At 43.7% G+C, this 24,707-nt stretch overlaps 1 protein-coding gene across 1 annotated transcript in view; it reads left to right on the forward strand.

Annotated features, from left to right (window-relative positions):
* LOC308505038 (phospholipid-transporting ATPase FetA-like) overlaps window positions 1-19,705 on the forward strand; it is a gene marked incomplete at its 5' end in the record, with an annotated part of 31,921 nt that extends 12,216 nt beyond the window's left edge. Inside the window, 14 exons of the mRNA XM_081066697.1 lie at window positions 1,548-1,713; window positions 3,469-3,657; window positions 4,362-4,477; window positions 7,636-7,800; window positions 9,620-9,731; window positions 11,010-11,115; window positions 11,498-11,645; window positions 12,171-12,354; window positions 14,028-14,251; window positions 15,671-15,754; window positions 17,088-17,333; window positions 17,510-17,648; window positions 18,430-18,560; window positions 18,660-19,705. Of these exons, the coding sequence (XP_080922823.1) occupies window positions 1,548-1,713; window positions 3,469-3,657; window positions 4,362-4,477; window positions 7,636-7,800; window positions 9,620-9,731; window positions 11,010-11,115; window positions 11,498-11,645; window positions 12,171-12,354; window positions 14,028-14,251; window positions 15,671-15,754; window positions 17,088-17,333; window positions 17,510-17,648; window positions 18,430-18,560; window positions 18,660-18,830 (2,181 nt within the window). The 3' untranslated portion in view covers window positions 18,831-19,705. The remainder of the gene's footprint in view (window positions 1-1,547; window positions 1,714-3,468; window positions 3,658-4,361; window positions 4,478-7,635; window positions 7,801-9,619; window positions 9,732-11,009; window positions 11,116-11,497; window positions 11,646-12,170; window positions 12,355-14,027; window positions 14,252-15,670; window positions 15,755-17,087; window positions 17,334-17,509; window positions 17,649-18,429; window positions 18,561-18,659) is intronic.
* Window positions 19,706-24,707: the final 5,002 nt, after the last annotated feature.

Below are 24,707 nucleotides of genomic sequence, written 5' to 3' on the forward strand. Positions count from 1 at the left end.
ATCCAGGGGCCCAACTTGGAAATATAACAGTATTCCTAACTTTTTTCTCTTTCATGCTTCATATCCATGTTGTGTCAATTCTAGCTCCCAATTCAAACCATCCCATTCATTTAATATCTATTGTCACAACTTCATCATTTCTTTTGTGGATTACTGAATGGTATCCTAACTGGTCTCCCTGCTTTTCATCTTGCTAGTTCTAACATATTCTCCATGCTGCTACCAGAAGACTTCCTCTGACACAAATCCAATTATGTCACTTCCAGCAGAAAATTGCTGTGAGTCCCTGTTGCATATAAGATGCTAATGCAGGGCCTGCTTCATGGCTGCCTCTCCAATTTATCTCTCATCACTCACCAGCTTCTAGTTTCAAAGAATGTGCCAGTACATTATATAGCCTCAGGGGATGCTATATAAGGATTTATCTTAAATTCCTGAACCCACTTCTTAAATTCCTGAACAAACTTCCCATAGCTCACAACTCTGTGGTTGGCCAGGTCTCAGTCTTATCTCTGGACCTAACCATACTTCCTCTCTGCTGTGACAAAACTCCCTCTACATGGGATATAGAAAAGAGCCCACATGGCTCGCTGCAAACTTCTCTTACCCCAACATAACACCAAGCAGGACAATTGTGTGTATACTTGACATATTGGGGCCCAGCCCAAGGAGTACCACAACTGCAAAGAACTGGAGAAATATCCTGAGAGTTCTGGTATGGGCTGAAGAAATCTGTTAATATCACACTCCAGGGAGGGAATAAAGAGCCGTAGGGCCAAACTGAACCAGAAAAAAGTGTTTACCCAAGGAGGCTATCAGCTTCCTCGCTGAAACGGAGAATGAGAGTCATATCTATAGGAGACAAGGTCATAGCCAGAAAAATGGTAGTGAATATTAGGTCCAAAGGTTGAGTCAAAGTTAAGGACCATGAGGGTTAGAAGCAGGAAGGAGTCAGGTCAAGTAAAATGTTTCAAAATTAAATCTGTGAACAAGAACTACGTATGTATTGAAGATTCCTTGTTACGCAGCCTTGCCTCTGTTTTGCAATATTCCTCTCCAGCCCCCTTGTGGAGTTAAATATCACAGTGATGCCAGGACTCAGTTCTCTTCCCAGCTCCCAAAATCAGGCAGAGGACAGCCAGAGACAAGCATTTTTCCAAACACCACTTACTAATATGGAGGAGCAGTTACCCTCTCATATTCTCAGGTTTAATTGTCATGGATTTGGAACTTGGAAGAGTAGAGACTAAAGCTGGCCATTGATTGTTCAGAATAGCTGGGGGAGAAAGGGTGCAAGAAGGGTCTTCCAAGCAGTACTTTGCTTGTCTTCTGTGGGGTGGATCTTTTCTGGCCCAAATGAATGGGTGTGGTCCAGGTCAAAGCTACAAAGGCCTTAGAAACCAGTACAGAGTCTCCTCCATTTATCTTGCTTTTCTCTTCCCACCCTCTTAAGAGTTCTCATCACATTCCAGAAATTGCCCCCAAATTGACCTTCTATAAAATATCAAACTGCTGCTGAGAAGTTTGTTCTGGCTTATGTGTTCCAGACAACAGAAAAAGTCGACTTCTCCTACAACAAACTGGCTGATCCTAAGTTTTCATTTTATGACATGACTTTGGTGGAAGCAGTGAAAAATGGAGATCGCCGGGTACACTTATTTTTCCTCTCACTCTCATTGTGTCATACCGTGATGTCAGAAGAGAAAGTGGAAGGTGAGAAAGGGCCCGAGGCCTCATGATCTGAGAATACGTCATAGAGTCTAGGCTGGTTGGAGGTGAGGGTAGTTTGATATCATCTGTAACGGCTTAATCGAAGAAAGAACTTCCTAAAAGGAAGCATTATCCAGCAATGGAATGGATAGTCAAGACAAGTAGTGAGCTCCTAGTCACTGGAGATATTCATGTAGAAAACAATCTGTTGGTTTTAAAGAAGGTTCTGTCATTGGATAGGGTCAAACTTGGTGCCATGTAGGGGCCTCCTGATCTTGAGACTCTGATGTCCTGTCACAGAGTCCACCTGAATTGTTCCCAAGATCAGCCCCACTGTCTCTGACAGGACTTCCCTGAAGAATGAATTGAGTCATCCTTTGGTTACTTCACAATGTAAAGGTATCCCGACATGTTCTAGTTCCCTTACTAACCAAACATGACTATATCATCCCTGAATTTATCAAAGCATTTTTAAAGAAACAACGAGAAATGACTGATTATAAATTAAGAAGATTTTTTTCCTTAACAAACAAGAATTTAAGCAACCAAACAAATCATCCTTTAAAGTCAATGTACTACCATTAGTGACACCTTATATTTGTATATCACTTTGCAGTTTTATAAATTGCTTTCATTTATATTATCGCCCACAATCTTCACAACAGCCCTCTGAGGTAAGCAGAAAAGAAATATTATCCTAGGTTTGAAGGAAACTGAAGCTAAAAGAGATGAAATGATTTGCCTAAAATCCTACAGCTAAGAATAGCAGAGATGAGATAAGAACCCAAATTTCATGTCTCCTGGCCCCATGTGCTCCCTCCCCACCACAAGTCTTTCTGGGCCTGACATTCCAACAGTTGCTCTTACTTGAAGCATATTTGGACTTGTCTTTGTTTACAGGTAGGAAACACACAAGAAAATAGTCTTATTGTCCCAGAGATACATTTCATATCTGACCTAACATTATACTCCCCCACCTACCTCATTCACAAGTATAAGACTCTGATGATGCTTAACTGTGTTTAGAAATTAAAATGTCCTTCAGAAGAGAAATCATCCAAAATATACCTCAGGTTGTGGTGATATTCTAAAAGAGGAGCTCAAGAAGTGTCTTGAGTAATATAAAACTGAATGACTGATTCATCAAAATGAATCATTTAGCTTCCCAGGGTGAGAGTTTCAAAGGTGACAGTACTCATTCATATATATATATGTACATATATATATATATGTGTACATATATATATATTATTAAACCATCAATATTGTCTTGCAGCAGTGTTTATTTAAAGTTTGGACAGTCTTATGCAGGAGCACTTTATGCAGGACCACCTGCATGAGACTCACCCAGGAGATTTGTTAAAAATTCAATTTCTTGGGCCCTCCTCCCAGATTTTGTGATTCTGGATTCAGTAAGTTTGGATAGGGCCAGGAACCTGCATTTTTAACAAGCCCCCTGAGCCATCTTTACCCACTAAAGTTGGAGAGTAACTGCCTATGTTTTGTTCACTTGTATACATTGCATGTACCATGTGCCTCTGTAATACTAACTCAGGTCTATGAAATGAAAGAAAAAAAAAAAACTGACCTGTTGTACACAACCTGGCCTTTTAGGGCCAGACTGTGAGGAAGTTTAGAGGAAAAGTGTCCCCTCTTGGGCTCCATCTTTATGTAAGCGTTTGGAAGAAGCTGTCACTGCCAGGTGGACTTCAGCTGCACCTCTCCGTGGGCCCTGGCTGCCCTCTTCTCTCCTGCCAGGTGAGCTGGTGTACCAGGCTCAGTCCCCAGATGAAGGTGCCCTGGTCACTGCTGCCAGGAATTTTGGCTTTGTGTTCCGTTCCCGTACATCTGAGATCATTGTGGTAGTCGAAATGGGGAAAACCAAAGTCTACCAACTGCTGGCTATCTTGGACTTCAGCAATGTGCGCAAGAGGATGTCTGTTATCGGTGGGTGCCCCTCCTAGCCGGTCCTCCCCTTGGTCTTTCATACACATTCACACATTGACTTTCTCTTTAATCTATACACAGATGTTTTCTCCGCTCCACATGCCTTCTCACAGGTGTTGTGTCTCAGACACAAACACATAGCCGTTCCCGCTTTCTCTGCCACATACCTTTAATTTTTTTTATACACAAGGGTGGTGGGGGCTTGCTACCATACACTAGGGCCCTTCTTCAGTGTTCCTGAGTAGTGGCTTGTAAGAACCCTCAAAGCTAAGAACAGAGAATAAATCCATAAAGCTTGAACTTGGAGTAAGAGATGAGGACAGAAATGTAGGGGAAATTCCTACTATCTTGCTCTCGATGCATTTGGGTCATTCATCCTTCATTCTTCATCCTTGGTCCTTACGGTACTAGATGTGGGCCTTGGTGTGGAACTTGGACATTAGAAGCTAAATGTGATTCTGCATCAGAGACTTCCACAGGTGATATTGAACCCATGGAAGAACTGGTTCCATAAGGTCCTCTCTCATTCTCACCAGCCCTCACTACGTCACTTATCCTATGTGGCCACTCATTGAGTGTTTAGCCCCCCAAAGGTATCAGAAACAAATGTCATGGGAACACCACCTGCCATCCCTCAGTGGCCCAGACAAGTTCTTGTAACAATGGGCCTATATGGTTACTTTGCTTAATTTGCTTATCCTTAGTGAGGACACCTGAAAATCGGGTAATGTTGTTCTGCAAGGGTGCAGACACCACTCTCTGTCAGCTGCTTCATCCGTCCTGTAGAGCCCTCAAAGATGTGACCATGGGACATTTAGATGTAAGTGTTTAGGTTGCAGGGGAGGGAAGCTGTGGATGGTTCCTTGTATCTGGATATGTGTCCCTGTGTCAGTGTGTTTATTTATGGGTGTATATTGGTGTCTGTGTCTCTTTAATTGATGGAAGAATAAAAACTTCCTCATTCTGTGGGATTCTCAGTGATCACATTGCCAACTTCTGTGCCAAGGAGTTGAATGGCATAGGATCCCAGGGTCATGACAACGATTGTGTCTGTGCGAGCATTTACCACAGTCAGAATAGTTCTGTCTATGATTCCTGGCTTAGGAGTTCCCATGGTCAGACCTAGAATTTGCTTCAGAATAGGGCCTGCTGGTATGGGAGGCCCACCCCATCAGCCATGATAAAAACAGATTGCTTTTAGGATATGGAGTATAAAGCACCAGGCCTGGGCTGGTTAGGAGGCTGTTTGATATCATCCTCTGATATCTATAGGATTAGAGTCCCCAAGAGTACCTCCCCCCTACCTACTCCATGCTACTTCCACCCCCTTGGATTTGAGCTATATCAGAAAGAAAGATTGGCCTTAGTCAGCTGGCACTTAGAAGGGAAACCAGATCTGTATTCTCTGGGATTTCTACCCTTCTACCTGGATATATAGGGTTGGAAGGATAGAACAGGGAATGGGATGAGGAAGAGGCAGATCAGAAAAATATTTTAAAGAAGAAATAGATTGGTGAAGTTGCTATTTTGTTAGGCCATTTTGGCTTGACTCTACATTAACACATAGAGAATAAATGGCCAGTAAGCACATGAAAGATGTGCAATATCATTAGCCATCAGAGAAATGCAAATCAAAACCATAAGATACTACTTCACACCACTAGGATAGCTAAAGTAAAAAAAAAGATGACCAGACAATAATAAATGTTGGCAAAGATATAGAGAAATCTTAACCTTCATACATTGCTGATGGGAATGTAAAATGATGTTGCCATTTTAGAAAACAGTCTGGCAGTTCCTGAAAAAGTTTGGCATTTAGCTACTAAGAGATGACCCAGCATTTCCACTCCTAGGTATATTCCTAAGAGAAATGAAAATGTACATCCACACAGAAACTGGTACACAAATGTTTATAGCAGCATTATTCACAATAGCAAAAAAAGTAGAAACAACCCAAATGCCCATAAATGGATGAATGGATAAATAGAATGTGGTATATCCGTACAATGAATTAATTAGTCACTAAAAGGAATGACATACTGATACAGCTACAGCGTGGATGAACCTTGAAAACATTGTGCTAAACGGAAGAAGCCAGTCACAAAGGGCCACATGTTGTATGATTTCACTTATAGGAAATGTCTAGAACAGGCAAATCTATAGAAACAGAAAGTAGATCAGTGGTTGCTAGGAGTTGTGGAAAAGGGAATGGGAATGACTGCTAATGGGTATGGGGTTTCTTTTGGGGTGAAGAAAATGTTCTGGAATTAGATAGTAATGATGATTGGTTGCACAATTAAGGGTATCATTTTTTTAAAAAACACTGAATTGTACACTTTAAAAGACTGAATTTTATGGTATGTACATTATATCTCAAGTGTTTTAAAAAGTCAGTGAAGTGTCCCACATGGGGTGGCTCTTATATCTTATGGTTCCCAGAGCCTGCAGTATTTTTTATGGGCTAGTCTGAAAACTCTCATCTTTTAATGAACACATGAATTAGGGATCTTCTCAGAAAGCATTTCCACAGACTGGCTTCAAAGCGGGCCATAAAACTGTTGCAGATCTTTCAGCCTGCTACCAACCTTAACAGATACCAACAGTGGAGTCTGATTACACTACTGTATGTTAACCACTGATGATAAACCTATGAGTCAAGCTCCAAAAACCCACTCATGCAGATGCATAGCTTCAGGCCTTCTAAGACAGGGATCAGCAGGTCATACAAAAACAAGTGGCAGTCAGGGTTTGGCCCCAGGGCTCTGGTTTGCCCAACAGAAGAGAAAAGGAAAACACACAAGTGAGAGATCAGTAAGAAATAATGGTTACACTGGCTGCTAAATTACTTGTTGAAGAATTAAGAATCTGTCAGTGTATTGTTAAGCTTGTCCAGTCCTATTATCAGTATCCTTTGCAATATCAGTTTCTGCCATACCTCTTCCTTCTTAAGAAGTCTCTGAGATCTTCTCTCAGGCTTCTATTTCAAAGTCTTGCCTGCCAACAGTACAGAGGTTTAAGAGATGGCTTTCCCTACCTATACTACCTATGTTAATTTCACCTGACAGCTAACATCAAACACTCAGGAGTTACACAGGGAACTAAGAAGCAAAATACCAAGATGATAAATTCTGTTTTCCTTTACTCTTATGATGCCAAAGTGAATTATTCTGAAGCTCACTGTAACAGTGGTCATGTAGAATTGTTATTCACATGCAATTCTCAATACACAAAACCTGCCTCTATCCCATCTTCAGTTGGATATGAGTTCTACCCCAAACCATCCACATTCTCACCCAGCCTTCCTTATGACCAAGAGTATACCTCTGCAAGATAAGCTAGCTATGGTTAGGATATATCGGTGGCCAAGGAGCAAAGAGATGCTAGCTCACCCAGAGAGCATTTCAGCAGTGGCCTAACACTGCTGGCTACGGCCAATCAACTGAGCCAACCAGCTGTAGACAAATACACACAATATGTATGCTATTTGAGATGCCCATTGAATGCTTGATGAAGGAAGGCAGAGAGAGAGGAAAATAAAATGAATATATGCTTGTAAAAAATGATAGTAAGACCTTTGCTTATTTTTATAACAACTCTTTTTTACTTTATTACTCCCTTCATTCTCATAAACATCATTATCCTGTCTATAGGGGGTGAATTATTATCCCAGTTTTATAAGAAAGAAATCTAGAAGGCTTAGTTTTTCCCAAGGTCACACAGCAAGTAACCTAACTGTAGATAGAAGGTAGAATCTTCTATGTCTGAGAACTACTTTCAAACTTTAGTCCCAGCTATGCTGCCGCAATCCTTAAGACATTTTGCTGAGAAAGCTCAACAGCTGCTTTCTGGTTAGGCCAGGTACTAGCCCCATGGTACTAACCATTAAATTCTATACTGCAAGCAGATGGGGCCCATGGGATCAGCCTTCCACTCCCTAACCCAGCCCAGCTCCACTCAGTGCATACACATGTCTTCCAGGATTTTGCCAGCGAAGGCCTTCGCACCCTCATGGTAGCCTACCGAGAACTGGACAATTCATTCTTCTGTGCCTGGAGCAAAAGGCACAGTGAAGCCTGTTTGTCTTTGGTGAATCGGGAAAATAAAATGTCAAGTGTCTATGAAGAGATCGAAAAAGACTTAATGGTTAGTGTGAGGAAGCCTGGGACAAACTGGGAGCATGATGGGGGACAGCAGTCAGCAGACTGAGCAAGGGCTCTGAGAGTGGCTTCCAGCAAATCAATAGGTTCAGGCGCTCTCCGGATACTGGAATCCAAACTGATTCAGGATATCTTGGATCTTTGAAATCCATAAATAGTGAAAAAAATATACTGGTTATAAATTTCATCTTTCCAACAGTGTTTCTTATCCCAAAGCTGCTCACAGAAACTAATCTGGGAGGAATAACAGATTAGATCATCCAGAACTAATTCTTGGACTAATCAAGACAAAAATATTCACTCACTCATTTGACATAATTTATTAACTGCCTGTATGTGCCAGGCACTGTTTTAAGCCCTGTTCATATAGCAGTAGACAAAACAGACCAAAAAAATAACATATATAGTATGTTAGAAGATAAAAACGCTATGGGAGAAAATAAAATGAAGCCAGGAAGAAAGCTAGGGAGTATCAGCATATGTGTGTGTTTTGGAGAGGGCAAAGCATAGTTGCTATTTTAAACAGGGTGCTTAGTGAAGGAGACATCTGAGCAGAGACCTCAAAAAGGTGGCAAGCCAAGCAGATCTCTGGAGGGTCAGCTTTCCAGACAGAAGGAATGGCAGGAGCAAAGGCCCTGAAACAGGAGCAGGCCTACCTTGTTAGTTGAACAGCAAGGCAGCTAGGGTAGCTGGTGTAGTATAACTCAGGAGGACAGAATAAAAGGACATGAGACAGAGAAGTAGTAGAGGGTCCTGCAGGCCTATAAGGACTTAGAGTGGGATATGGAAAACCAGTGAAGAGTTCAACCAGAGAAGTGATGAAGCTTTCTGAATGATCTGTGGTTGTCATGTTGAGATCATACTGTAGGGGAGCAAGCACAGATCCAGGGCGACCAATCAGCAGGTGGTTGCAATAATATGATTGAGAGATGATAATGCCTTGAAGCAGACAGAAGTAATGGAAGTGGTGAGGAATGGTCAAATCTGCACTTTTTTTTTAAAGGTAGAGCCAACAGAATTTGCTGATGGATTATCTTATAGGATATAAGCAAAAAGAGAAGTTAAGGATGACCCCTGAGTTTTTGACCAAACTGATACAGGCTGGCTCTGCTATAAAAATAGAAGTTACTGATACCAAATGGGAAAATTTAGAGATCCCAAAGATCACAAATCTCCTTCCATAGCCAGTCCTGTGATGTTTCTAGACTGTCCTTCTAGAGGCCTAGCAGAAGTCAGTAGTTTATCCTGGTGCCCATCCCTGGGATTGGCACTGTTGGGGTATCATAGAGAGAAAGCATGGTGCTGAACCACGATGCTTTTAATCTAGTGATTCCCCTTTTCAGGGGAAAAGGCCTTAAAAACCTTAGAGGTCCCCAGTGGATACAAACAAATGAAGTTCATCAAGCTCTTGTAAAGTTGAAAGAAACACTGGAGTGAGGTGTGGGGAATCCATTGTCTGGGGATCCCTGTGGAAGACCAAAGCCAAGAAGCGTGCTGTGAAGCCAGGGAGAGTGAACATGTGTCGAGAAACACATGGTTTAGAAGTGGCACACAGCATCACGTATGACTTGGGCAAGTCTTTTCCCTCTTTCATATTCTGTGTTTCCAAGTTTGATTTCAGTGTGCGGTTGAAAAGCTGCATCTGTTGAGAGGTGTAGCGTGCTGAGTTTTGTACCACTGGTGCACTCCTGCCAGGACAGTGCCAGCTTACTAAGGGGATGCTGAGCTGCCAGCTGAGTTGTTGGGCAGCACTAAATGTTGTGATTTTTTCCTTTTTTATGACTCACTGATATCTCTGTTCCAAGCTGTTAGGGGCCACAGCCATAGAAGACAAGTTGCAGGATGGAGTGCCTGAGACAATCATCACCCTGAACAAAGCCAAAATTAAAATGTGGGTTTTAACTGGAGATAAGCAAGGTAAAGGGGAGCTCCTCACCTGACCGATCCTCTTCTCTGTCCCCCTTAGCTATTTCTTCCTTTTCTTTTCCTTTTGTTCTTATCCATTGATTTGAAAACTACCTTATAACCCAGGTCAAGTCCTTACAGGACAGCTCCATTCCCTCTTGACGTACAGTTTGCCAAGCCTATACTTTATGCCAGATGCTGCATGAGGTAGGCATTAAGAACACAGAGATGAATCAATCAAACATGACCTCTGTCATCCAGAAACACACAAGCTAAAACTTTTAGAGTTTTCTGACTATACATTCTCCCTCTGTTGTCCCAAAGGTCCATTCTCCCACCATGTCCCACACATTCCTCTGAAAATCCTCTTGACTGTGTCACCATGCTCACTCAGCCTTTGTCCCCTGCTGGCTGTACTTCTGCAAAAAGCTTCTGACCTGATCTTTCTGTCTCTTGCCCTTATTAATTTCAGTATAGCCTACAAACAACCATCAGTTTAATCTTCCTAAAATATACTGCTTTTATGACGTTACTCCTCTGCTCAGGTGCCCACCGACTGCACGTGGCAGTTGGACTCCACTCCCTGGCCTTCACGACCTTGATGATCTGTTTCTGCCCACACATCCCTTTTTCTATCCTCAAGTGACCGTTCCCTTCAGTATGTCCCAAAATAAAGCAACTCCTACTCCAGGGCCTCTGTTTGGGTGGTTTCCCCATTTGAAATGTTTTTTCCTTCCCTTAAACAAGTCTTTCTCATCCTCAAGGTCTTTCTCCAAGGAAGTTTCTGTAACAATTGCAGTATCTCCTCTGACTATTGCTACTACTTGAGGCCAGGGGTCAGGACTTAATTTTTTTTTTCCTTTAGTATGAATTTATTCCAAATTCCAGATTTCTTAATTAAAGGAAAGACTACAACCTAAGCATGTCTCAGTCTCCCATTAAATCTAGCGTAGAAATGAGCACAGTTCTGTTCCAGGAAATACATCCTGTTCGCCTGGAGAAGTGGATACAGACTAGAATTGCTTTAAGAAACAGGGGAAGGCGGTGTAGAGAAGACTAAGCCAGAATGATCCTAGTTACTGATAAATAACTCGCAAGTCTTTACCAAGTTGACAGGCTCCTGTGAATATTTGAATATGGTCTCCATTGACTCATGAAAACTACACTCCGACTGCATCCCTGACTGATGTGGACAAATGGGCTCTGCAGCCCACTGTTGCTATGTACCAGCACATTGTGAAGACACCCTGTCCTGGCCAAAATGTGACCTGTGTTCCTCCTTCCCTGCAGAGACTGCTGTGAACATCGCCTATGCCTGTAACATATTTGACAACAGAATGGATGGGCTGTTTTGCGTGGACGGCAATGATGATGAGACTATTCGGCAAGAACTCAGGTACAGATGGGAGAGCTGCCACAGCCCATCCCTGGACCCAAGACTTCTCACTCATCTCTTTCCCCAGTATGGTTCCATACTATGAGAAGAAACAGAGAAGAAATGGAGGAGAGGAAAACAGAAAACCTAAAGTATTTGAGAGAATTTTGAGAAGAAGCATTAGGACTCAAGGAGTCTGAGTATGGGGAGTAGAGAAGTGTGGTGCGTGAATGGTCAGGGACGTAAGGCAGTGGCAGGTCTCAGGAGGCTGTCAGGTCTGAGGTCCTGGCTGGTGCTTTGCAGAGGCTCCGTATCCACCTTGCCCATTTTCACTCGGGGACACATTTTCCTTCCTAAGCTCTGGGCGTCAGGTCAGACACTAACCACTAGTCTTGGCTTTCAGTTCAGCAATAAACAAGATGAAACCCAAGCCTCTACTGGAATCAGACCCAATAAACAACTACTTCACCATGAAGCCCAAAGTGCCTTTCAGAATACCTGAGGAGGTTCCCAATGGCAACTACGGCTTGATCATCAATGGCTACAGTCTGGTGGGCAACGCAGAGCTACAACTCTGTTCTCTTCTTCCAAGGAACTTTTTTCCTAGATCCAACCCACTTCAGGGAAAATTCAAGACCCATGAGTAACCCTGTTCCCCTTCTCTTTAGGTGTCTTTGCCTGACAAACACCTTTCTCGAGCCTTCTCTAGGCAGGAATAATAAGGAAAGAGAAGCCAAGAGCATATTCCTGCCTTATCCAAAAAAGTTCACTATTGATGTGGCCTGTCACTTAGGGGCAGAGGGAAGTGATCAGAAGCATGTCCTCCAAAAAGTCACTGGGCCTTATAGCCCAGTCAATTTGACCCAGGAGAGACCCTGGCCGGTTTCCCACTGGAGGCTGGATCAGTGTGAAGATGCCTAGAGCTAACGTGGGGTTTGGTCTCCCTTGGGGGTGGAGCACCGTGGGAGCAGCCACGCCTGCCCTCTGTAGCACAGGAGAGTGGAAGGGTCTAGGGAGATCCTGTCGGGCGAACCTCTCCGGGCAGCCTGAAATGTGGGTGTGTTCTGGTGCTGCAGGCCTATGCTCTAGAAAAGAACCTGGAGAGGGAACTGCTGCGAACAGCGTGCATGTGCAAGGGGGTGATCTGCTGCCGGATGACACCCCTTCAGAAGGCCCAGGTGGTAGAGCTGGTGAAGAGGTACAAGAAGGCGGTGACACTGGCCATCGGCGATGGGGCCAATGACGTCAGCATGATCAAAGGCATGTGAGGGGTGGGGGCAGTAGCCCCAAGGCATGAGCTTGTCCTTTCCTTGCTCCATGGGCAAAACCGATCTGGGGGGCACTGCGTTGCTGGTTCACCCTGCTGCGTGTCACATGTGTTGTACGATTTCGTTCGTTCATGTTTTGTGATTTCATTCACGTTCCGCTACACCTGCAGTCCCTTTTATTTACACATGCATACATCTGCCCATATCCACAGGCACACACACATTTAGATTCGTTCACTTAATACTCATACACACATAGATACGTGTGGCTCCCACAAGAGCTCACGCATATATTCATAGAACAACAGGCTGTGTCACTACCAGACCATCTTTCTGAGATGGCCCACAGAAAGGAGCCCTGGGAAGAAGTCATAGTCTGTTCCTTATTTGAAGGCTGTCGGCCTGAGCAAAGTTAGGTGGGAGACAGGGCTGCCCAACCGGGGAATTAGCTGTGAGGCCCAATGCAGACAGTGTTCCCAAGAGCTTGCCCTGACTACCCTGGCTGGAGGAGAATAGCAGACTTAACTAATGATTCAGACCAATCGAAGCAAATGGCTGAAACTGGTTTTAACTTCAGCTGAATGTTGTTAGCCTCTAGCAACTTGTAGTTCTGTGAGATATGGACACATCTAGAGGTCCTCTAGCCCGCCTTCTCTCTCCATACGGGAAACACTAGCAGATATTCCAGACTCCGCTTCAGACTAAGAAGTGTTCTTTCTCTCTTCCCCAGTTCCTAGAACTTCTCTGGTTTTTAGGGCCTTAGAGGTTTTAGTTATTCCATTAAAGCAATGCAATAGGTATATGCTAGAGAATTAATGAATTTGGCCTACACTACAACGGACTAATTAAAAGTTATAGGAACTTCAGTCTTATCTTCCGTCGAGTATGATCCTTGCTTTACCCAGAAAAAGTCACCTTAAGCCTCCTGCAGAACTTGTTCCTCACTAAGTATGTACGTCACTTATTCCTCCCAACGGCCGGATTTCACGTTTTAGATACACTTAGGTAATTAAATGTTACGTTAGATTGACATCCATCCTGCATTTTTAATTGATTTAAGAGGCTTCAGCAGATACCAAGAAATGTTTACCTCAGCATCTAGACCAGGGGTGTCCAAACGTTTTTCAACGTTTTTCACCGAGGGCCACATGCGGTAAAATACACAAACAGCCTCGAGGGCCACTCACTCGAGGTGAAGTATGTATCGCCTCACCTGGTTTATTTAAGTAAATTAAATATATTTTTGGAATTTGCTGCGGGCCAATTAACAATGGATTGCGGGCCGCAGTTGGCCCGCGGGCCGCAGTTTGGACACCCCTGCTCTAGACAGTAGGAAAGAGACTAGGTGGCTATAGGAGGTGCAAAGACCAGCCAGGACAGCTTTCTAGAACTAGCCAAGAATGCCAGGCATTCTTGAGCAGCACCATCCAAAACAAAGTAAAGATGAAGGAGCTGTTTTCTGACTTGTAGGGGAGGGGCAATCCACTAAGGAGAAAAGGCTCCAGCCACTAAGTGAGGGCCATTTTGAGCTGGGCCTAACAGGTTTTCCAAATGTAAAATAAGGGGTTTGTGCAGCATGCTCCCAGTCTTCCTTTTACACTTCCCAGGCTGGGAGCCCAGCAAACAAGGTCTGGGGCTGAGAAGTTTCTGGGGTTTCTTTTGCAGCTGCCCACATTGGGGTCGGCATCAGCAGCCAGGAAGGAACGCAGGCCATGCTCAATAGTGACTTCACCTTCTCCCAGTTCCAGTATCTTCAGCGTCTACTCTTGGTCCATGGCCGCTGGTCCTATAATCGCATATGCAAGTTTCTCAGCTACTTCTTTTACAAAAACTTTGCCTTCACCCTGGTGCACTTCTGGTATTCCTTCTACAACGGGTTCTCCGCACAGGTAGGAGGTCAGGTGGCATTTCCCACTCTGGTCAACGGGGTCTTGTCATCCCCCATTTCAGCCAGCTCAGACCCTTTTTCTCCTCTAGAGACCAATGCAGGATATGCTGCTATCCACCTGTAAAGCTCCTCACCCATGCTTATCCCATCTCCCACCCCCACACTTAAACTTAGATTTCTAAACCCTAACTTTTCTGGCCTGGGTCTGACATGGCCTTGACTCCTATCTTCAGAACTCGCCCATAAGGTATTTTCACCTTTTCCCTGACATAGACACCTAGAGTTTCCAAACATATGTAATGGAGGGAATTTCCTAGGTCTGGGAGTTGGGTTTTTTTGGTTGTTTTTATTTGTTTGTTTGTTTGTTTGTTTGTTTTAGCACCCAGGGTAGTCCTTATGGAGCAGGCTAGACCTCAAAGGACCCCTAGGTCTTGACAGACAGGCTGGTTATGGCATTCACCTAGAGCCATACTTGGAAACACAGCTACCCATTACTTCTCCTTCCACACCCCAACACACACTATTGTTGCTCCAATGAATTAATTCCACATTTTGAATATGAAATCTCCCCCACGATAGTGGGGAGAGGTGACACCTGGATTTTAATGTTCCACAAGGAATCCCTTTTTCTATGAGAAATTTTTAGGAGTCTCTCAAAAATTCCCAAGAGAAATAACCCCAGGAATGATTCTCTTGGGAGGTACTTACTACCTCTGTTGCCTTGGGCTCCAGGCGGAACAGACAAGTCAGCAGTCAGCAGATAGTAGTAGGTAGACTTGTATACCCACGGTATCTAACAAAGCCAGTCTGGTTTGTGGGAGAGGTGTGTGTGTGTGTGTGTGTGTGTGTATGTGAGAGAGAGAGAGAGAGAGAGAGAGAGAGAGAACGAACGACGATCACCACTTCTGTGGCTGGTAAGGAGAGGAGCCCTCTCTAGGCCCTAGGATGGAGCACCTAGCTGGGGAAGGGTCGTTAGGTCTATTCTGCTTGCCAGTGTTAGAAAGTGTCCAGGGTTACAGAAGCTATTGAATGTCATAACGCAGATACAGCAAATAGCCCAAAGGCTTACACGCCCGGGAGTGCAGGGGTTAGCTCGCATTCCCTAGCAGCCAGTCTGGGTCCTTGCTGTGCAGAGGCAGTGCAGGTCATGGTAGGGTTGGTTCAAATCAACCTTGTAAGGTTGGCCACAAACAAGCTTGATGTGGCCTTACCTCAGCCAGGCAGCCAGTTCTAAATAGAGTAGGACCAAACAGAGACTGAGGTCAGCCTTCTCAGTCAGATTGCTGAAATTCAGATCCTGCTCTAGGTTAGTACAGGGGTGGGTAGATTGAGGGCAAAGGGGGCTCTCTTGGAGCTGGGAGATGGAGCTGGGACTTTGTAGAAGAGAGAAATCTAAGAAATCTCCTTGGTGTTCTTCCAGACAGTTTATGATACCTGGTTTATCACTTTCTACAACCTGGTCTACACCTCCCTCCCTGTCCTGGGCTTGAGTCTGTTTGACAAGGTAAGACCAGTAGCAAGCCCCTTAGTCAGTGTTGAAGCCCCTGGGCCCTTGAGAAATATTCCCAAGAGTGAGGAGAATAGCAAGAGCTGAGCTCTATAAAGTCAGGTGTAAATGAAATGCTTTCTAGAGCAAGGAAGGGAGCTCATCACCTGGAGAGGTATCATGGGATAAAGTAAAGAGTCTTCCTCCACAGAGAATAATCATCAGTTTTAGAAATCCAAGTTTTCCTGCATCAGTTTTGTCTCTAGAGAGAAACATGGAAATTGTGCTGTACAGTAAATTTAGTGTGTACAAAAGTAGTGAAAGGACATAGAGCTATTGGGGCAGGGGCTTCAAAAAGGGAGAGACCATTCCTAGATAATGAGATAAACCAATAGTGGGAGGCCTCGGTGGGGGTCCTGAGGGCCAAGCATGGGAGTATGGGTATGATACTCTGAGTCAGGGAGTCAGCGTAGGGGAACCCTCTGTCCTTGTCAGAAATTCCCTGGGTATTCAGGGTCCTGGTGCCCACCTCTCCCTTGCCTTCTACCCCAACCTCCAGTCATGGGTATATGGAATAGAAAAGGAGCCTCCAAAGAGGAATAAAGTAGCTAAAAGAGGACATCATAGTATCACGGTTCCTGGTCCCCATCAAGGTAGGAAAGAAATTCTCCATGAAGTAGCTGCAGCATCAGACAGCAAGAGGGATAAGCTGTGTCACTCAACAGCTCTAACCAGCTTCGGTGGTCTAAATTCTAGGGATCTACAACTTCTCAAAACAAACCCCAAGCTTTGTTATCCAGAGTTTCAGATTTAGGAGCTGAAGATGATCCAATCTCATCCACATAGAGAATCCTCTTACCTGAGTTCACCAGTAGCTATGAGAATAGTAGGAGTATCACAGAACATGGATACCTATAAGGGACTCCCTGGTCCCCATTGGCTTTCCCCCTCCTCCCATGGGCTTTTGACACAAAGAATATTCAACTAAAGGAACACTTAAAACTGGGGACTCATGTCCCAACTTCCTCCCCTACCCCAAGCTCCAGTCCTCCCTTCCAGTTACACCCAGTCCCAATTGCCCCCTTTCTTGAGTCCCCACTCCTAACTGCCTCCAGGTCCTTCCACCATCTTGACCTTCTCCTAGCTTTCTTTCACTACCCAGATCCTTGCCTAGAGAGTAGAACTTCAGGAAGGCTCTGTGCTCACTGCTCTGTTCTCTGGTTCCACGTCTCAAGTAATCCATGAGAAAGCTCCTAGGCAGCCTGGCAGCAGACTCAGTGAGGGGAGAAGCCTCCACTCTGGCAGAGATGGGACCTTCTGAGCCTTTCTCCTTACCTTCTGGTGCTTCCAGGATGTGAATGAAACGTGGAGCCTACGTTTCCCAGAGCTGTATGAGCCAGGCCAGCACAACCTCTATTTCAACAAGAAGGAATTTGTGAAGTGTTTCATGCATGGGGTCTACAGTTCCTTCGTGCTGTTTTTTGTCCCCATGAGGACCATTTGCAACTCAGTGCGCAGTGATGGGAAGGAAATCTCCGACTACCAGTCCTTCTCCCTGATAGTGCAGATCTCCCTGCTTTGGGTGGTCACAATGCAGGTGTGGCCAGTGGTGGGAGGGGTAGGGGGATTGGAGGAGGAGACTGTCCGGAAGAGAGGGAGGGAAGGAAGGAGGGCGGGTGGGGAGGGAGCATCCTCCCATTAGGGAATTGGAGAAGGGAGGTGGCTCATAGGTCGCAGGTTATAGAGTATTGCACATAGTAGGGTGTTTTTCAGATTGCCCTGGAGACAACCTGCTGGACGGTGATAAGCCACTTCATCACCTGGGGTAGCCTGGGTTTCTACTTCTGCATCTTAAACTTCCTGTACAGTGATGGTTTGTGCTTAACGTTCCCCAGCGTCTTCCAATTCCTAGGTAAGGCCCTGCTCAGTGTGTGGCAAGGGGGTGGGGAGTAGGGGTGGGGAATGTGAACCAAATATATTTGTTTAGGAAATGTTTATGGAGCAGCTATGATTATGTGCCAGGCTCTATGGATATAGATAGGAATAAGACATGGTATTTGCCCTAAAAGGACTCAAAATTTAGCTAGGGGAAATATTTTACCTTATAGAGTTTCTAAGATATTTTCAAATTTCTTATCTATTTTGATTTTTACAAGCATTCTCTGAAGTAGGCAGCGCAAGAATTATTAGCACCATTTTAGAGACTGGAGGTTTTTAAAATTTAAATTACTCAAATCTAGGTCTCCTGATTCACAGTCCAATATTCTTTCTATTGTAGCATACCGCCTTATTGTCTCCCATATTAATTTCCCTATTTCTCATCTCCATTCCAATGAGGACAAAATACAGCAAGAGTAGATATGTAGATGTAGCTGGCTCCACCTCTCATTTTTCCCCTCCAGTGTTCTCTATCCCATTTTTTGTGTCTAGGCCAAGGCTCTAGGATTCCTATAGCCTCCCCCATTTCCTGCCCTGCCCCGCCTTCAGAGAGAGACAAAGGCACGTGAATTCACCATGACATTGGCTGTAAAAAGGATCTCACTGCAATTCTTTTGCATTTACTTATTTCTCAGGAGACTAACTTGTCTCCAAAGTAACTTCCTTCTTTGGACTGGAGGTATCTAAATTCTGGCTGACAGCGCCCTTCCTCCAGGCTCTGGTTCAGTTTTCCCCTCCTGGCTTGTTGTTTACAGGTGTGGTAAGGAACACTCAGAACCTGCCACTGTTGTGGCTGAGTGTTGCCCTCAGCATGGTCCTCTGTATTTTGCCTGCCGCTGGGTACCAGTTTCTCAAACCACTATTCTGCCCCTCCAATGTGGACAAGGTTAGTGGAACAGGGAATCTACCCATCTATAATTCAATTCATGACCCTCTTTGCCTTGCCTCTGTGGATAAAAACCCTGTCCCCATGCTCTGGCTATAGGTTATTGACGGAATGCATCACATTGAACACCCACTGCCACCCCTAGTCCAGACTACATTGAAACATTCAAGCACTCGACGTTCTGCCTATGCATTCTCCCACAAACAGGGCTTTGGACCCCTCATCACTTCCGGCAAGTTAATGAGTTCCATGATGCCCAAGAAAAAATAGCTTTCCTTTTAAAAAGTAGAAGCCTTTAGGGAAACCCCAAAGGAGTCAGTCATTGCTCTTCCTCCCTTGTATTCACCTAACTTAGTAAGGAGAGCTTAGAGTCCCTGGGAAAGCAGAATAAACCTGCTCTTCCACTCTCACTCCAGGGGCTCAGCTTCTTCATTTCCTAAAAGGCTATACCCAAGTAAGGCAAGGAAAAGTGAAGTAAGAGCTCCCAGATATCTGTCAGAGTTACAGCATTTCAAGAAAAAGCGATGTAGGCCTCCTTTCCACCAAACCTTCTAAGTTTTAATCCAGACAAGCAAATGTGGAAGTAGTGGGTGCACAGGGGCAGTATGGGGAAGGGAAAAGAAAGTGGAACCTAAGAATCTTACTCTGGGCCATGTTTCTCATGCCCAGAGCAACCATAAACCTTGCCAGAGCCCCTTGCCAGAGCCCACATCGTCCCACCCAGGCACCTTTCTCAGGTTTATTTGGGGGATTCAGGGTGAGTCTTTTGCTGGCCCTGGGTAGCAAAAGGAGGAGACAGCTGTGAAAAGTTGGTCATAAGAAACTGAAGGAGAGTTTGTGGACTGAAAAAAAAAAAAGAAAAAAAAAAACGACGAACAGAGGAGGTGATTTCTGCCTTAACTACAGTTCAAGATGTTGCCTTCTTTCCCTTTCTTTGATGCCTTTGACCCAAGAACTGACACCTTTTTGGGCCTCAGACCTGGGAGGAGGAGACTGCAGGGGATTTTAAAAAATCTTTTCTTGAGGAGACATAATTGGTGAAGATTTGTCTTCATTCCATAAAATTATTTTGAGAAGAAATTGTATGTATTTGGGAAACTATTTTTAAGAGTTTATGGAGTAATAAATGGCTTATTTTGGAGTGGAGAGATTTGTATGGTCTGATGGGGCCCCAGCGACGATCATTGTCTCACAGACCCCCCCACCATCTCCCTTCAAATTAAACCAGTATCTCCCCTACCCCCTTTTTCTCTTTTTAAAAGCTCCATGCCACTTTTCTGCCCCCTGCTGCTAAACTCTATATTCACCTCACTATGATCACATCTTTTAACCACATAGCTCTATCCTCTGCACACCTTAAATATTGGTTCTCAAAGCTCAGTACTAGGTTCTCTGCTCATCTTTCTCTGTACACTTTTCCTGAGTGACTTAATCTAAACTCATGACTTCATATACCAACAAAAAGAAGATTCTCAATTCTCACTCTATCCTATATCTCTCTTCTGAAATTCAGTTCCATTTATTAAACTGATTCTAAGACCCTTCACTTAGTTGAATCTCAGGAAACTCACACTCAACCCACCAACCTGTACTTATCATTTTCCCCAAAATTTCATCCCAGGATGCCACCACCATCATTCCAGTCCCACAAGGCAAACTGATAGGAACCATCCCATAGTCTTCCTCTGGTCTGATGTCTAATAAGTCATCAAGTAATGTAAATTCTGCATCTTTATTATGTCTTGTTTTCAGTTCCCTACCATTGCCAGACTTTGATCATCTCTCACATGGATTACTGCATAAACGCTCCCAAGTTGTCTTCCTTGTTTTCTCCTATTCAAAGTATCACCAATACTACTTCCAAGTAATCTGTCTAAAAGGCAAACTTGATCATGTCAAGCCCCATCTTTGCATTCTTTAAGGGCTTCCCATGCTTTCTGGATCAAGTTAAAATTTGAACACTTTATTATTGGACTCTCTTTAGCCTTGTCTTTCACTACTTTCCCTTCTGCATTCACTCCGGTCATGCTATTTCTGGTCTTCATGTCATCAAACATGCTGTTCTTATGTCCCAAAATGCTTTCCCTCATCCCTCACCCTCTTCTTCATCTAGCAAACTTCTAGTCGCCCTTCAAAACTCAGAATAGTTGGAACTAAATAGAGGTGATGGTTGAACAACATTTTGAATGTACTAGATGCCACTGAATTGTGTACTTTAAAATGGTTACTTTTATGTGAATTTCACCTCTATTTTTTTTAAAGCTCAGATTAGGCATTGTCTCCTCCAAGATCTACCCCTAATTTCTCAATGTGACTTATATAGCTGCCCAACTTATTCAGTTGCTCCCCTGTGCATACCCCTACCAGTGACACTTATCACCGGGCATTTTAATCATTTGTCTATTCATAGCATATGATGGGCCTTTAATAAATGTCTGTTGAATGAATGAACAAATGAAATGAAAGAATTGGAATCTGCTACTCTGCCTATTTTTCTTATTTCCCTAAATGCCATCACCCAATAAGTAGCTCAAGCCAGAAACCTGGAAGTCTTTCTGGACTCCTCTCTTCTGTTTCTCTAATCTAGTCCATTCTGTTACCAAGTTTCATTTACTCAGTCTTACAGTTGTCTTCAAATCTTTCCTTTCTATTTATCCCAGTCCCATTGCTTTCATCATTTCTTGCCTGGATTATGGCGACATCGTCCCCTCTGGTCTCCCTGCCTCGGATTCTGCTTCTTTCCAATCCATTATCCACACCACAGAAAATGACTTTTCAAAAGTACAAATCAGATCATGGCATTTGCCAGTTTAAAGTGCTTTAGTGACTCATCATACCTTCCCTACCTTGAAGCTGCCTGCCTCTCCAGTTTCATCACCATTTTTTGCTGCATAATCTGCATTTCTGCCATGCCACACTATTTGCAATTCCTCAGAGTTTCCATTATCTTCAGAAGCCTTTATGCCTTGGCTCTTTCTATTCTCTCCTCTTAGAATACACGTCCCTCCTTTGTGTAGCTAATGTCTATCTGCTCTTCACTCTCCAGCTTTGGTCGCTTCCGCTGGGAGCCTTCACTGGCACACAAGCTCCTGTTCTTGTTGGGTGCCTCTTCCTGACACTAGACCACCTCGTACGTTTCTCTTTCAGTTCCTGAGAGTTGAATGTATTATCACTAAGTCATCTGTTGTAATTGTGGTTTACTTCTCTGTCTTCTCTGGTAGGCCATGATGATCTGTCTGGAGGACTAGAACTTTGGTTCATATGTGTATTTCTATCACCCAGCAGACTGCTAGTACTTAGGTTACTAATGTTTTTCAATAAATGAGTAAATGAATGAAATCTACTACTATCTTTTATTTGTCCTGAATTTGCCTCTTGCCCTGTCTTTTCAAAATGAAACTTAGCCTTTGGTATCTAGTTTTCATTTATACTTCAGGGGCCTCTTTTTTTGAAACGTGGTCACCACTTATGGTCTCTCATCTAAAGCATTTGTAAAAATACAATTTGGACTAATAAGACCCCCCCCCAAAGCCCCCTGAACAATCAGCATCCTCTCCCCGGTGGTTTATATGCATCTTGGGAGATCTGAGTCTCCTTCCCTGCTGAGGAACCAAAACAGCAGGTGCCGGCCACATTCCAAGCGAGGTGTGAGATGACCCTGCAAGACTTGCAAAACGGGGAGTGTGAAAAACAAGTTTGCAACTTTTTGTTCTTAATTTATTGGCGTGATAATGGTTAACAAAACTACATAGGTTTCAAGTGTACACATGTATAACTCATCATCTATATATTGCATTGTGTGTTCACCACTCAGAGTCAGTTCTCCTTCCATCACCTCACCCACCTTGAGAAAAAGGGCTAGAAAATCAGACATCGGAAAGGGATCTTCAGAGAGAATTGCTAGTGGGCTTTGAGTTCAGCTCAAGTTGAGAGGGTTTTAAGGAAGTTACTTGGAGAGATTTATATGATTAATGTGTCTGGGGGACACAGAGAGCTCATACTTGACTCATAACTGGAAATATCTAAAAAGCAAGAGAACAGTCAACTCCCTGTTCTTTGGCAAAGCAAGACTGGGTGGCTGTGGTGAGATGGGCCTGTGCTCCCACTGTTTTGCAGGACAGGGCTGCATGGGTGCTCCCCATAGACCAGATATGAGCCAGGTAAGAGACCAAGTAGACTTGCTTTATCTTGTCAGAGATACCATCTGAAAGGTTGAGAAAACCTCAGCAGGAGGAAACATGAGCTATGCTGTCAAATGCCTACAGATTTCTAATTAGATAGAAGGTTGCCTGAGGGTGGGGTTGATTGCCTGTGAAGGGGCATGAGGTAAATTTTCTATATCTTGTTTTTTGAGGTGGTTACATGGGTGCAGACATTTGTCAAAACTTATCAAACTGTACACTTAAAATCTGTGCATTTTATTGTATGTAAATTATACTTCAATAAAGTTGATTTTTTAAATGCCTAGAGATTTCTAAAGGAGTTGTAAGTGACCAACTAGAGGAGTTGCTGAATTCACCCACATTAAAGTAACTAGGTATAGAAGTATCTCCACCACCAGGGAGGGAATCTCTGAAAAATCTATAAAAAGGCTCCTTGAGAAAGAGTCAGCTTTATATACTCCCGAGCACTAAAATTAGTTTGTGACAGTATTAGTTGAGTAAGAACCTCCCTCATCCTTTATCCCTCCAACCTGCTCAAACCCTGTGGAGAAAGAGGGGTAGCGAGCTGGGGGTGGGAGAAGAGATAAGTAGGAAAAGATAGACATCTACTAAGCCCCGTCCCCATTTCCCGCTGAACGTGGCCACTTGCAATAGGGCTAAGCTGAGAAATGGGAAAAGCCTTAATTTTAAAGTTTGAAATTTAAAAATTATTTTATTAGTTTGGACATCTTAATTATTAAATTTTCATTCCAGGAGAGAGCCCCACGAGGGGCTTTCTGAAGTTGGGTTTAGTGAGGAAATCTTTTTACTTGAACTAGATTGACTAGCTGCCAATAGCAAAAAAGACAGAGGTAATTCCAGTTTACATGGGCCGTGTTTACACCTGTTCCTCATCTACAGCCTCTCGGAAACAGAGAGAGGTCACAGGACCATCTGGTTCACCCTGTACCTTTTTCTTAAAAGAACTTGTGGGGGAAATAACCTTATTTACCACTGCCAGAAACAAAGCAAGAAGGGAACATTGTTCTAGCCCTCAGCATTTCCCTGAGATTCTAGCCCCAAATCTTTTGAGATACATGCAAAGAGTTTTAAAGAAGACCCAGCATTTGGAGGATCCTGGGAGTCATCCTGGACTATTTGCTCTATTCTATCCCCACCCTACCCCCAATGATACATTTAATTAAGTCTTATACATTCTACACCCTAAATCTCTTGAATCTATCTCCTCCAATCTAACTCTTCAGCCAGTGCCCTAATTGAGACCCTCTCACTTCTCATCTTAATTATCAGTCTCCTAACTGATCTCCTTACCTTCCTCTAATTCAATATTCACACTCCGACTAGAATGAGATTTCTAAAGTGCAAATCTGTTCAAATACTGGTAATAATGCAAAATGTTTCTGTCTGTAACAATGCAAATGATTCCTGTTCCTGGGTATGCAAATTTTGTCTGGTAGAGAATATACATTTCTAAAACCTAAATCATTTGAACTGGTTTTGGTATCTTATTGGTTCCCTCATTAACTAGTGAGTTTAATATGTGTTTGTATTTGTATAAGACTTATGATTTTACCTTTTTGAAAATTATCCCTGAACACGAATAACAGGAAGTCACCCACACTTGCTGAATGAAACTATATGAATGGATAGAAGGCTGTGTCATCAACCAAAGGCAGGAATCAAGCTAGTTCTGGTTCTCAGAAGTGGAACCAGCTGCTGTAAGGCCCCCAGAACCCGCGAAGTTGTCTCTGTATCTAGACTTGGCTTCTCAGCAAATTGGTTTTCTGTTGCTACTCAGGCCATTCGGCAAGTAAAAGATAGTCATTCACACAGTTCTGAAATTTCCATCATAAGTCCAATCCTGAGGAAGGTTGTGGTTCTTTCTCTCCCCAATTCCAAATTCTCAGGGAGAAGATTCTAGCTGGCCTACTTTAGGGTAAGTTCCCTACCCTGAACCATTATCTGTATAAACGTGGCTTTTCAT

This window comes from Rhinolophus hipposideros (genome assembly GCF_964194185.1).
Source record: "Rhinolophus hipposideros genome assembly, chromosome: 11".
Taxonomy (NCBI): domain Eukaryota; kingdom Metazoa; phylum Chordata; class Mammalia; order Chiroptera; family Rhinolophidae; genus Rhinolophus; species Rhinolophus hipposideros.